This window comes from Pholis gunnellus (assembly GCF_910591455.1).
Source record: "Pholis gunnellus genome assembly, chromosome: 23".
Taxonomy (NCBI): Eukaryota; Metazoa; Chordata; class Actinopteri; order Perciformes; family Pholidae; genus Pholis; species Pholis gunnellus.
The window spans coordinates 10,119,496-10,133,837 of NC_136550.1; the positions used below are offsets into that span (position 1 = coordinate 10,119,496).

Here is a 14,342-nt window from a genome sequence, read left to right on the forward strand (position 1 = left end):
GGGATGGAGAGGCATCAGAGAGGCAGAGGAGAGGGAAAGAAAGGGAGACGGTAATTGGGCAATACCATCAAATGCATGAGCAGAGAACTGAGTGGAAAGTGCACTAATGGAGGGGAGGGAGAAATAGAGATGTCACTCCGTAAAATATTGGGCTAATTTGAGCCTATAATTACCATGGCGATGAGTGACAGAAGGGAGCGGGAAACATTGTATCTGAAATAGATGACATTTGACCAGAGATTATGTGGAAAAAACACAGCTACAAAGAGGACGCATAGTGACGGGGTTCTTTCTCTGTGACACACACACACACACGCTGGAGTAAGTCAGCTCACGTTGGAGACTCTCTCCATGCATGAGCCCTCAAGGTCAAAGATGGCTTCTTTGGAAATGACACCCTGTACCACCATGTGTGTGTTTGCACCCGCAGGGCCGGTGGGTTGGCCCTGCTGCAGGTAGGTGTGTGTGTATGTGCCTGTGTGTGTCAGGGGTTCCAACGCCTGGTCAGGGGTCCTGGGTGTTAGCAGAGTTAACAAGGCGGCATGTGGACAGAGTGAGTGAGTGAGTGAGTGAGTGAGTGAGTGAGTGAGTGAGTGAGTGAGTGAGTGAGTGTGTGTGTGTGTGTGTCCCTCATGCTCTCTAGAATTCTCATTTCTGCCTATGATAGTTGCCTTTACGTTCTGGTCCGGTTCATTCGCACACTTTTTACAAACCAACCAAGAGACTGAATGAAGTCATGGAAAGTCATTCATTGGATAGTTTCGGTGGTTTTGCATTACTGAGAAGGTGAAATAATAATAAGTTTTGATTCGTTGAAGGAATTCAAACTTTTTTTTATTTCTTTCTTTAGATTTTACTGTAAGTAAACATGAAAATGATAACCCATTAACGAGGTAAACTGACCCAGCAGTCTAGTCAATAGAAACCAACATTTGGGGGGACTGATCAACCCATCTTGCTGTTAGATTAGCTGATAGATGTTCTCTACAACATTTCACTCTTTTTGTGTTACAAGCACAAACCACCCAAGCTCTTTCGCCACCGATTACATAGACGACTGGCTGCTTTGTTTATACGGCAATGAAGAAAATGAAAGATAACGGCGACCAATCATGACGCTGTGGCTGGGGCAGAGCGACGTCGGGTGAAGGGTGTTAATGGTGTGCAAATAAAGGTGTTTACGACGACGTGGGACGCAGGACAAACTCTCCTTCCTTTAATTAGAACTAATTGGGACTTTTCAAAGTTAAAGTTGTTCTTCTGAGGATGGGGCACACACACACACACACACACGCACAAAGAAACAGATAAGCGCGGATGAATTATGGGATGACATTTTAATTCCTTTTCTGATATTCAAATTTAGACTGATAAGGAATAAAAGAGGGTGAAGAACTGAGGTCTTGTAGCTCCCTCCTGGCGACAAATACTCGTGAGTAAGGCTTTCAAATTCCTCTGGAACTACATGGGTTGCTTTGGATTATTAAAACAAAGTCCACTGGACAGCACATGACAGAGGGAAGGAAGGACGGAGAGATGGCCATGCGGGGAAGAGAAGTGAAATGAGGTGCTGAGAAACAGGAGGAGGTGGATAATAGGAATACGAGGAGGAGAGAGGAAGAGCAGGATTCGGCCTTATTACTGGCTGTCCCTTTGTGGAGGCATCAGAGAAAGAGCGGGGAAGAGACAAATAAGGTGAGGAGGAGGAAAGGAGACATGGAAGGAATGTTAAAAGAGGACATTAGAGGAGATCAATAGACGGACGAGTGGACGGAGAGAAACATCTGGAAGTGAAAAATGAGAAATTAGGAAGTAGTTTGGTAGGATGGATAGGAAAAGAGAAGGACGGAGGACGGATGAAAGGGTCAGCCATGATCGAGTGACTCACCGCAGATAGCTGTGTGAAAAGAGATTGATGGATAGATCAGCAGAAGACAAAAGTGAGATCCCTGCTCCCTTGTTGATGCTATCAGTAATAGACAAAGACAAATAGCCAACCCCCCCCCGCTCTTTATTCATTCCTTTACTTCTCCGTAATATCAGATTACCCATGTTTTTGTCTTTGTTCCTGCCGTGTACAACAAAGCCGTACTTCCCTCTCTTTGCCTTACAGGCGTAACATGATTTTGGGCTTAGGGTAAATTGTCTTTATCATCCACTTATCGAGTAAAGGCTTTCCCACCCGTGCTCGTCGGAATCCGCGTCACACTTCGCCAAGCTAAACTGATCACAGCGCTTACGCGCCGAAAAGGTTGGGCGGACGCGACGAGTGCCTGCCGAAGACAAATAGATCAAAATACAAAATGTCAAGGTGCTGCTTTAATACCCCCCCACCCCCACGCCTACCCCCCACCCCGCTTGCTTGATCTCGAAGCACGTAGTCCATCCCTCGCTGTCAACGGGGCCGCCGCTGCCCTCCTGCTATGACATCCATCACTCCTCATCCTCGTCTCCCCCTTCATCCCTTGCATCACACCGTAGTCTTATTATTTCCCCTCCACGAAACCCATTCTCCTTTACCTAAACCTGTACAACGCTGCCACACACGTTAAAGCATCAACATCGTTTTAATAACAGTTTCACCTGAATTTAATTGTAACATAAAGGTGTATGAATGCAAAGCGAAAGAAGGGGAAAAAGCAGACAGAATAGCCTATACTGGAATCTGCTTTATTCACAGCGGTGGAGACATTAAAAATACTAATCACCTATTAGCGGACATATTCCAATATGATGACACAATGTGCAGATCTTTCTCCAGACGGCGTTTTGCTCCCACAGCAGCAGCAAAGCTTTCACTCACAGAGCTGCCAATTAAAAGCTACTCTTCCTTCCGGCTTCTCAGTACCCCACGAAGCTGTGATGAATATTTACATGAGCATGGATAATTTATATACATTTTCAATTCAAAATGTCATTTTTAAATGCGAGAGAGCCAGCAGTGCGTTCGGCTTCTGTACTGGTGGGAAGATCAAATGGTCAGGAAACGGGGTCGAGTAATAATTCCATTATGAGCCTTTCGGACGCCAAACAATGCGGTATTATCTCACAACTCTGTTCTCCATGTTGGCAAAACTCTGCATTGCTGATGAAGACCATGCGATACCGTCAAAAAGCTCCAGAACAAAAAAAGAGTAGGCCGACCGTGAAGTGAGATCGTTTCGTCGACAAATGAGAAAAATTGATGTCAGCAACACGGCAATACTCAAAGCAACCGTTTGCAGCAGGTTCAGTCCTCATTGAAAGGGTGCAGCTTTCTCTCCTTCACCACCGAACTGTTACTGAAGTGCCTTCAGAGTGTGAACTGACTGTTGCGCCAGAATAGAAAACTGCCTGCACTGATATGAACAGCACCAGACAGCCATAGTGCAGACACAGTGCAACAGTAAAAGCTGAGTAATGGCTGTTTTTAATACTGCTCTACTTCTCTCGGTGCACGCAATCCATCCTGCCTCGTTTGCTTCTGGTGCTCTCCGTATCTCTCCTCGCCTATTTTTTTTAAACCTGCTCTGGAAGCTCCATTAAAAAAAAGGAGATTAGAGAAATAGAAGGCTCTAATATACCTGTTCCCTTTATCTATTTCCTCCCCAGAGGAGAAAATAAAAGTCCAGGAGATGCAAAATAAGGACGGACTCGTTACCGGTTGGACCCGTTTGCTCTTTGCTTCCGTTCTGTTCACAAACAGCCATCAGTCTAAAAACGTGTTCCTCCTCCTCGTCTTGGTTCCTTGAGCTCTTCCATTTCTTCCTCTTTCAATTCTCACCTGAAAACCCCATTTCCCATCTCTCCTTCTGCTCTGCCGTCTTCCTCGTTTCTTCACGAGGATTAGTAAAGCTTTCGGAAAAGTAGCCTCTCCACTTCAGTGAATGACTCCTGCCCTCTCCTGTTGACACACAGCAGTGTGTGTTGTTGAGCACACTGGGCTGGGTTTCCACACAGCGCCGTCACCGCTTGAGTCCTGGTTAAAAGTGTTGATGCCACTGCGGCATCCTTCAAACCGCGGCCGCCCGGCTATTTTGCTTCACATGTGGGTGCCCTGTTGTGGGGTACCCGATACATCAGGATGGACTCCGTCTCCAATCGTCAAAGTGAATTATCAAAGTTACACCTCAAGTGGCCAGAGGCCCATAGCGTGACGGCTACCCCACCGTCCCTGCCATTCACCTTACAGTGGAGCTGACCTTGTCACAGCCCTTGGGGTCATAATTTATTCATCCGTCCCTCATTGCGTTCCCCCATCCCCGCTTTTCCGTGTTGATTGTGTTTGGGTTCATTCATTTTGCATGGTAATGGTGGGAGGGGTGGGGTGGGTTGTTGCTCCGTTGACACGTTTCATAGCTCAACTGCGCAGGCTAAATGGCGTGGCAGGGCAGAGGGGAAGAGGGAGGTGGGGAGCAGAGATGGGATGATTAAGAGAGGAGAGTGAGATGGGAATGCATGGAAGAGGGCGAGAAGCAGGTACATGAATTTAAGATGAGCGGTATAGGTGGGAGGGAAGAGTCGAGGGACGCAGGCGGAGCTGAAGTGAGAACATATGGGGTGGAAACTCGGCATAAAGGTCACAAGCTCTCAGATCTGTTGATAAAGGACAATACAGTGCATACAACTATTTTCACAGTGGCAAATAACGCACCCTGAAAGTGAGAATGCCACATAATGGGGATGTTTTCTATAATAGCTTGTATGTTTTCTGCATCTCCAAATCAGGTTTGAATTTGAAACGTACGCCGCCGACTTGAATACAGCTCAAAAAGCGAAATTGTAACAGAAATGTTTCACCCGAATGTGGTAATTCATCAGGTTAATGTTCAAATAAAACATTTGGTCTGATCCCCGAGCCACATAAACTGTTAATGAACTGAAATAACTATAGCCTTGGGGGGGGTTCATTAATGGACTGAAATTCACATGAAATGAATCTTGTGTGCACGACACAACCGTTTGTTTCTCTCGCTCGCTCAGAACCCGGAGACAGATGATTTGTTTGATTGGAAAAGCCACCGGTGCACCTCCAATCCAATCACATCCAAGGACTCAAACAACATCGTCGCCAGGCGGCAATGGCAGTATTTTACTCACGGCATCCATCACAAGCCACAAGAAGGTGGAGGAAAGGTAAGAAACCAGAGGGCCTCTCGGAAATTTATAGTTTTCCAATTGCAGTAAATTTGATATCATATCATTGATCAGCTCATTGCACATTTCTGACAGGACACTGAAGGACACCGTGTGCACATAACGTATTTCTTGTTTTGTTATATTTTCAGCTTATCTACGCTGAATTCATTTCACTTTTATTCCCCCTCAAGCAGAATCCTCCCACGTTTAGCCGAGTCTGGGCTACAGACCAAACATAACTGTGTAGCCATTGAGCCCTCAAGGCTTTTTAAGCACTTTGCTCTGCTGAGGTCAAAATCACCATTATCGCTTAACATTATCTTTAACACACGGTTTGATTCGTTTTCTTCCTGATAAACGACCGCTGCATTCTCATTTAACCTTGTTTTAACTAATGTGCCATTTCTATTGTTTCAAACTGGCTCTCATTAGCATTTCATTATTTGTAAAGTGCTTTCTAACACCGTTAAGGCCAAAAGAAAGCTAATAGAGATTCGGCAGAAAGAAACACATTTAAGAAGGAGGATGGAGGATGATTGGGGGGGGGATAAAGCAGAGAACAAGGAGGAGCCGTGTGTACAGTCCAGGGTGAAGGGCAAAAGGACCTGACAGCAAAAAGCATCCAGGGATCAGACCTCATCAACGAAAGAGAGATTTGTTGCGACACGATGAGAAATGGCACATGGTGTGTAGAGACACAGGATGTGCGCCTGTGGATGGCTACACAGAGCACTCATGTCAGGACGTCCGTGTCTTCTCATGTGTGAACTCTGTCAAAGGAAATCACTGGTCCTCTCACACAGACTCTGAATCCCACCAGACAAAGCTTTTTTACTAAAAAACAAGGTCTGGGTGAATACTCAATTTTGATTGGCTGCTGGGTTGTCTATTAATTCCTGATTTGATTGATTCCTGTTGACCATTCTCCGTTAATGGGCTGGCTACATTAAAAGAGAAATACACACATTTTATTAATAATTTCGTATTTACGTTAGTCCTTCAGGGCCTCACATAAGCTACACAAGGCACCGCCCGTTTGAACTTACTGACACATTTACAGTCACCTCACATCCCATTCGCTATTAGCAGAGCTACTTCAGGCTGCGGCCGACATGATATGGCTTCTAATTTGTTATGATATTGATTATGGGACAATGACATGTCTGGATAGATAAGATAGTCTTGCTGTTAAACATACTGTCAAATTATATTTACTGTTTTTCAACTGTACACATTGTCATTGACTCTGAATCTTGCTAGCATAGCGTTAGCTTTATGCTAGTGTTATATATGTTTAATTGGGGAAAAGGACATGGCTGGATAGCTAGCTTGTCTTGTTAACATAATGAGTATTAGCAAGCCTCGGGGTTGCCAGAGAAACTTTAGATTTTGGTTGCAAAACAAAAACAAAGAGATTAATCATGCTCATTTTTCTGTTCTTTGGCAAGTGGCCATGCTGTAAGGGGGGGATACTGCCCTCTGAAGTGTGCATTATCAGGAATTAATGGACTTCACGGAGGCAACAATCCGCCCATTAATTCTCGACAATGGACACCTCGTCGGGCATTAGCCCTTAGATATACACACACACACACACACACACACACACACACACACAAAAAGAGATAAAGATGAACACTCCCGTTCAGTCATGCATACACAGGGACAAAGGGACATCATGTCATACTAATCGCAGACCTCACATGGAAATGTGCGTTTTATAATTACAGCCATGAAAGCTACTATATGGATCAATGTGACGGACCTATAATTCCAGCACTGGTTGATCTCTGCAGCTGCGACTGTGAACACATGGGCACCGAGGACATTCTGTTATCTCTCATTACCACAAAGCTGTTTCTTGTTATACCGCTGAATGGAACGAGACAGTTTGCGATGGGAAGGAGATGGTGGTACTATAAATACCGCAGAGAATCAACCCTTTGCCTTTTATAACTTTTTAGTTTGCTGCTCTCATTTGCCTGGTACGAGACACACAGACATACAAAACCAAGCTCTCAAAGGCCGATGTATTGTGTTGCACAGGGCACACTTTCGGCTAGGAAGAAGACTTCATGACACATTTTGCATGATTAGAAGAGAGATTAGGGTGTGCAGATAATCTTGGAAGCAAAGAGCTTAACGTGCCCAGTTGGGATCTGGCATTTTACCACTCAATGTTGAAACTGAACAGTAGCTCAGTCTGGAGCAAGAGAGTGCCAACAATGTGCTCAATGCACCATCTCAGTGATGTGAAAAAGTGGGTTTGAGCATTTGGTTTTATTATGGCTATTTTTACTGGAACGGTGTGTTAAATCAGAAATTGATTAATTAGTTATTCACTGGGAGACAAGGAAAAAAGCCCTTTATTTAGTGCACGACTTGAGAGTTTGCACTTAAACATGTCACTTCAAATTATGTTTTTGATGGTATTTTTTCTCGTTTGTGTTGTCTATGTGCTTGCCTTCAGCTAGGCACAATCCCATTCTTGCTATATTTTCTTATAGTTTGACATGTAGCATTGCCCTGAAATCCCAAAACGAACGGGCTCCATATTTGGCATGACGCGGCAATAAAAACAAACTGTATAAAAGGCCTCAAGGCGTGATTACTGCGAGTTGTCTTTTTGTCACCCATCAATCAAACATAACTACTTGTAAACACATATTTTTGCCACATCATCTCAGCCTGCAGACTTTCTCCGAACTTTGTAAGCGGCATGTCAAGAGGAGAAGTGTCTCAACCGCCCACACGTGGTCTCCCTTCAAGTTTTATTAAGATGAGCCCTACCTCAATCCTTCCCGTGTCTGGTTGGAAGCCTCTGGCCGGGTCCTCGGTCGTCACTCTGCACTGGATCGCGCAGCCGTTCACCCTGATCTTTTCTTGCTTGATGCCCAGTTCTGGCAGGCTGCGGCCCTCACACACATGCAGCTGGGCATGCACCAGGTCCACACTGTTAGAGAGAGAGAGAGAGAGAGAGAGAGAGAGAGAGGCGATGAGGTGAATAAATTGATTGAGGCCCCGGAACATGGTGTGATTAGCCTTTAATTTCCCTTGATGTCACTGTGGAGAATATTTTTCCTGCTTATAAAAAGGTGTAAAAGATCAGTAGGGCCCATTCATCCAATATAAACATCTCAAGCTATTCTTGGCCTCCAACCAGACTGAGGAGGTGGATGTGATGATTTCTTTTTTTTTTTTCAGCACTACTCATTTGAACAAATGAATCTGCGACGCGTGACAGGAAAACAATCCCTCATGGATACCTCTTAATAGCAAAAACAAAGTCGATTAAAACGAAACCTAGGTTATAATTTGATGTTACTGAAACGATGGCCCCTGGGAAAACAAGCAGCCTACACAAATACAGTTCTATATAAAAAAAAACAACAACAAACAATTTAGCAACATAACTTGTGTTTGCTAGGTGTGCTTCAGCATGGAGAATCTCAATTAAATAGCTCCAAGGATGTGTAAAAAAAAAAAGTCAAAGCCAAACACCTGTGTTTTCTGGTCTTAAAGAGGAACAGATTTGCTTTCATTATCATTTAATTATTTGCAAAGCACTTTGTGACACCATTAAGGCCTAAAAAAAAAAGCTTTTAAAGATTAAGCAAAAAGAAAGCCACACAAAAAGGCAGAGGAGAGAGGATGATGGGGAGAAACTAGAATTACCGTCTCTTGGTAGTATGTCAACCAGACAAGTTGCAGTTTACATCCCTTACAGTCCAAAATGTTATTTTATCCGATAGATATTTGTATGAAATAGTCATAACTAGCATATGAATTCTTAGGGTATATCCAAAAAAGTCACAGGGGACCTTTGGCCACCAAAATCTAATCGTCATCCTCGAGTCCAGAGGGACATTTGTAGTAAATCTGAAGAAATGAATAGAGATTAGTACGTGTGCTCAACATACCAGGTCCAAGGATATGTAGACCAGTGTTTTCTGTCCATACATGGCGTAGCATTGCACAGAAGCCCAGCCTCAAGCAGGTTTGTGACTAATAAAAAAAACGACGTCGCAGTACGTCAGTGCAATGCAAACGTGACCGGGCAAATAAATCCACATTGTGTGACTCAGTTGAAGCAAGTAAACCTCTGCACACTGATGAGCTCTGTGATAAGGGTTCATCATGACTAAGTGGAACGCGTTACACTGAGGCTGCCATCTGCAACAACCCGGCACATGAAAATCACTGCTCGGATACAAAAGTGAGGGAAAGACAAAATGTAAATCGGTTATTGGTTGCTTTATCCATCTTTATTAACTTTCAAAAAGATAAAATGTCATCATGACCTAAATGTTGCCAATTAAAAATTATGTTTGAGTAAAATACACTGTGTAGTGCTGAGCTATCTGCTAGCTGTTATGTCAAACCAACTCTAACACACACACACACACACGCACACGCACACGCACACGCACAGGATTACATTATGCTAATTCTTATTCAGCAATTACCTAATATTAGAAAATATTTAAATAAGAGAGGGACATAGAGAAGTTATTTTCTTCCATTTCCACGAGTTGTAACCTCATCTGTATGCATTTATTTAAATGTGAAGCTCAAATGAGACTTGCTGGGTTAAGCTTCATGACCTTGCACAATCTTAACGCGCAGCCAAAACACATTTACGAGAGCACTTTGTCATCCTCCTTTTCTGGATCACATTTTAAAATGCGGCGGTGGACGGACAAAGAGGGCGGGGACACATAATTCCTTTGCACTCGATCTGCCGCCAAACACAAACGCACTCGAGACAAGCCTCGGGCGCCTTGAAGGGTGAATGAGAGACAGGAGGCGCGTGCGCGTGCACACACGTGCAGGCACGTGCACACACGTGCACACACACACACACACACACACACGCACACGCACACACACTAGTAAGCGAGCTCGGATCTTGGACACCGTCTTGGCTTCCGTCTCCTTAATGTCTCAATTAGCTGGTATCCACATTCTGGCCAAACAGAAGGACAATTATGCATCAGCCTGGTGTGAAATGTGTCGGTGGAATAAGCAGATCCAATCTTGATAGCTTGGAGAGGCGCTAACGTCATGTTCTCCGTTACACTTTCATGAATATGCGGGTATTTATGGACACTGGACAGCTCCGCTCGAGTCCTTAAATAATAAAAAAAGGAATGAGACAAAATGAGTCACATCATGAGCGATGTCCCCAACAGCAGTTCTGGAAACGACTCTCTGTTTCCCAGCACTTTATTGTTTAATTAGGATGCCAGCTTGTTTCCAGACTCAGATTAGTTTCTTGTCTTTGTGGGGTCCAACACATTGTCGGCTCCCCGAGGCTACGGCCCTTTAAGGACACTGCGAGGAAACATTTTGCCTCTCCTGCTCTCTCTTGTGTTTGAAATGTGCTGTTGCCAAGAGGTAACCGTTTGAGGACGAAGTGACCCGATGTGCTCGTGGATTTTTACTCTGTCATTTAGATTCTTTCATTTTACACTAATCACACTACTCCGCCGTGACATTGCACCTTGAACTTTGACCCTCTTGCACAAGATCTTTTTCTGGTAGTTTGGATATATTGACGCACACGAGGACAGCGATAAAAGAAACTACAGCTGATATAGAGTTAAAGTATCTGTTTTCTTGTGAATTTGTTCCGTCAGTAGTTCCCTCATTACCTAATCACTCATGAGGAGTGAGGTAAAGGAAAAAAACTGCCATAAGTGACATATTAGTGTACACTAAAAGCTGCCTTTTCCCAAAGATGGAAGTAAATAAACACATTTCAGTGGCAAATAAGTCCAACTGAACATTTCCTGAACACTTGGCATCCATGCATGGGCTTCCTTTTTTTTTTTATCAAGTTTGTCCTAGTTTATTTTTTTTCCCTGGCATAATTCTTCTACTTTGAAAACATAAGGCAACACTGATTGAATGAGGACCCTCGAGGGTTTATAGAACTCATTGTATACTAATTTCACTCAGACAAATTAAAGAGCCCGCGGCAACATATGTCCCTCAGTGCAGCCAGATACAGAATGAAAGTCCCTCGTATCATTAGCAAGTTCCACAAAAAGGCCGAGCTGCACAGGAGGAGGAGGACGAGGGTGGAACGCCTTCAGCGAGGAGGAGGAGTTGGAACTTGTACTACAGCACACTCGCGCTCTCAATAGGAGTGTGTGACTGTGACGGTGAGGGCTGCTGGCCGCAACAGTTGGCGACACTCTTGTGTTCGAGACAACTTAAGGATTAACTAACCGAAGACAGTGCGGAGGATCGACTTGAAACATCTGTCAGACAACATTGCCATCAGCGGGGATACTTCCACATACACTAAAAATGTAAAAAGTTTTCGCACATGTTTTTACTATACAGATCTTAGACAGGTGCATGTTATGCTGGGAAAACTCCAGATTCATTCTGAAGTATTTACCTAAAACTAAAAAGGTAATTTAAGTTGTTCCATCTGCCGATTCTTAAATATAATCTTAAAAGATGTTGGCCTCCACTTCTTTCAACTCTCTCCTTATTGCGTACGTATCATGTAAATACCCATAATGCACTGGGGCACACAGCAGGCTACGTGGCAGTTTAATTGTGTTTTTTGCCTCGAGCCCCGCAGCAACCAAGAAGTACTCCTGAGCTGCACCGCTACCTGGCCCACGGTCGGCTCTGTGTCAATTAGTTGGTGGGAATTTGATTAAACAGGAATTTATTTAGGAGTATGCAGCATGTAAGCACAAACTGAAATGAAATAATAAGGTCTTACAACTCGATTTTGAATATGGCCCCCCTCTACAGTACAGGGCCGCTAGATTACAATTACGCACTAATGCGGGACCTGCCTTGAGGCCCTCGTCATTTCAGGTGATCGAGGGTTTAGCGGTGCATATTACCAAAAAATTTGCAAATAATCACATTACAACAAGCCAAGTGGAAAATCACACTCCTTTTAGTGGTAGAGCCCGAGAAAGTCAAGGAGACAAACATCGTGATCAGTCCTTGCTTTTGCTTTTTTTCTCAGCAAATATATAAACCATTAATAGCATCATTAGACTCATTTTGGATACATTGTTAATGTTTCACGAGTGCCTTCCCTTCTTCTTCTGACTGATGACATATTATTTATGAATTTGCAAATTCACACCATCTGCATCGCCACACATCTCTCATTTTAAATTTCCCTAAAAAAAAAAAAAAGAAAAGCACACGAAGAATGTCAGACAAAGTATCGAGTCAATTATTTTCCTTCAACTGTTTTTTTAATGTCTCCTACTGAGGCATTGTTTTGGCTCACATCGGGGTCCTGATGTGTCAAAGGTGTGAACTTCTTCTTCATTTGTCTGCACAGCTGTTTTAAGATGCCAAGCATAATGTGGCACGTCTACTCTCCTGCCTGGCATCTCTGACTGCTTGCCTCTGCCTTTCTTCCGGCTTCTCAAGAGCTGCCAACTTGATATTTGATCTCTGACAATTTAAAAAGAGAAGAAGGAAAGAAAACCACAAGTGTCATAGAATAGAAGTCTACACACCGGATCTGTTCTGTCAGTGCCTTTACCTCACAGCCGAGCACGTCGGGTTTGAAATTGGCTGCTCCCGTCTATGCAGCAACCTTATGCAGCCTCGCCCGCTTGTAAATATCTCGCACTTGCTCTCTGATCAGATCACCAACCCGCCAAGAGACGCATGTATTTGACAGCAGAGCCACACGGAGGCTCAAATTATTTACAGCGTTGGCTACGTTCCCGTAAGCACTATATATTAGCGAGATTTTATAGTGGCACCTGAGAAGTCGTTTTGTGCGATAAGCAGCATGAATCCTTCCCAACTGACACATATTCCTTATATCTATAAAATATATCACCATAGATGCTGCAGACAGCTGAAACAAAAAAAAAAAAAAAGTCTAGGGCATAGAGTATATATACACACACACACACACACACACACACACACACCTCTGCGCCACAGCTTATATTGAAAAAATAAGACTTTAAATGTCAAAGTCTGTCTTCAGTTGGAGATATATTTTGGTGGGAAAGCACTAAAGCAGAGCAACATTAACATCTTAATATCAACACGTCATGTTCCACAATGTGGAATATTCCCATCAAAGACAAAGTAACCGCCTCTCTATTGTATAAAGACATCCAGCGCTATACGTGCGAGTAAGGCTCGGCTTTGTTCAACCGCATTATGAAACCATTAAAACTGAACATGTGCGGTTCAGGTGACGAGGGAGTTGTTGTTAATCCAGCCTAATCTGGGTTCATGTTCTGTGGCCATTTAAAGAAACATGCCAAACATGTTGGGTAGCACCTACTTTGGGAACCACTGGTTTTAAAGAACACACCAAATAAACTTGAAAGATGTACTGAGACTTCTCTACGACAAGAAATATTAGTTTAGCTTCAGCTTATTAATTATTAAAATGCTGCTAGCCGAGATGGACCAAACCCTCTAAAACATGCAACTTAATATACGTCGATCAAAACAGACGGTGTGCTTGTGTCGAAAGGGCGCGTATGCATTTCAAAGCAAGAACTTACACTCCCCTTTACAAAGAGGATCGCGGAACTACTGCGGGTCATCCCCAGAGTCAAGAGTACAATGCAGGTTTCATTAAAATTCAATGCTATTAAAAGGAATTATCGTGTCCGCCCTGAGTTATGCAGGAGGGGAGATTGCCAGGGTTGAGGGGATCAGAGCGGAGGATGTATAATGTCCCGACCTCTGAGGGAAGGTCGAGCACCTGCAGACTCATCTCAAAAATGTATATATACATATATGCATGTAGAAATATCTGGGAAAGCACTCGTGATGTCGGCCAATTACACACACACACACAGACAGACAGACAGACACATGCAGGGCGCGGACACGCAAGGCTTTGCGCTCACTGGAGCCGTCCCTACATTATCACAGAACACGGAAAACACATTAGCCCAATGCTCACTAGAACCGCACGACTAGGAGGCGAGCACACTCTGAAACTCTGCTTCGATCGGTCACATGTGCGAACACACGCACACACACTCACACACACACACAGACAGAGACCATGACGGCTGAGTACTAATTGCATATCATTTTCAGTCGTTTCACTCGCAGCTCGTTTAGGGAGAAGAGGGTGGCTGCACGCCCAGAACTAACAGGGGGAGAGGGAAAGAACGAGTGAGAAAAGGATATAGCGAGGAGAGGAAGGCAGCTTGTTGTGGCTACAAGAGATGAAGAAATATGACGGAGAG

The 14,342-nt window shown here is 43.9% G+C and overlaps 1 protein-coding gene across 1 annotated transcript in view; it reads right to left on the reverse strand.

The window, feature by feature from the left end:
* pcxb (pyruvate carboxylase b) overlaps positions 1-14,342 on the reverse strand; it is a 244,169-nt gene that overhangs the window by 166,349 nt on the left and 63,478 nt on the right. Inside the window, exon 11 of the mRNA XM_079185036.1 lies at positions 7,909-8,071. Coding sequence (XP_079041162.1) covers positions 7,909-8,071 — 163 coding nt within the window. The remainder of the gene's footprint in view (positions 1-7,908; positions 8,072-14,342) is intronic.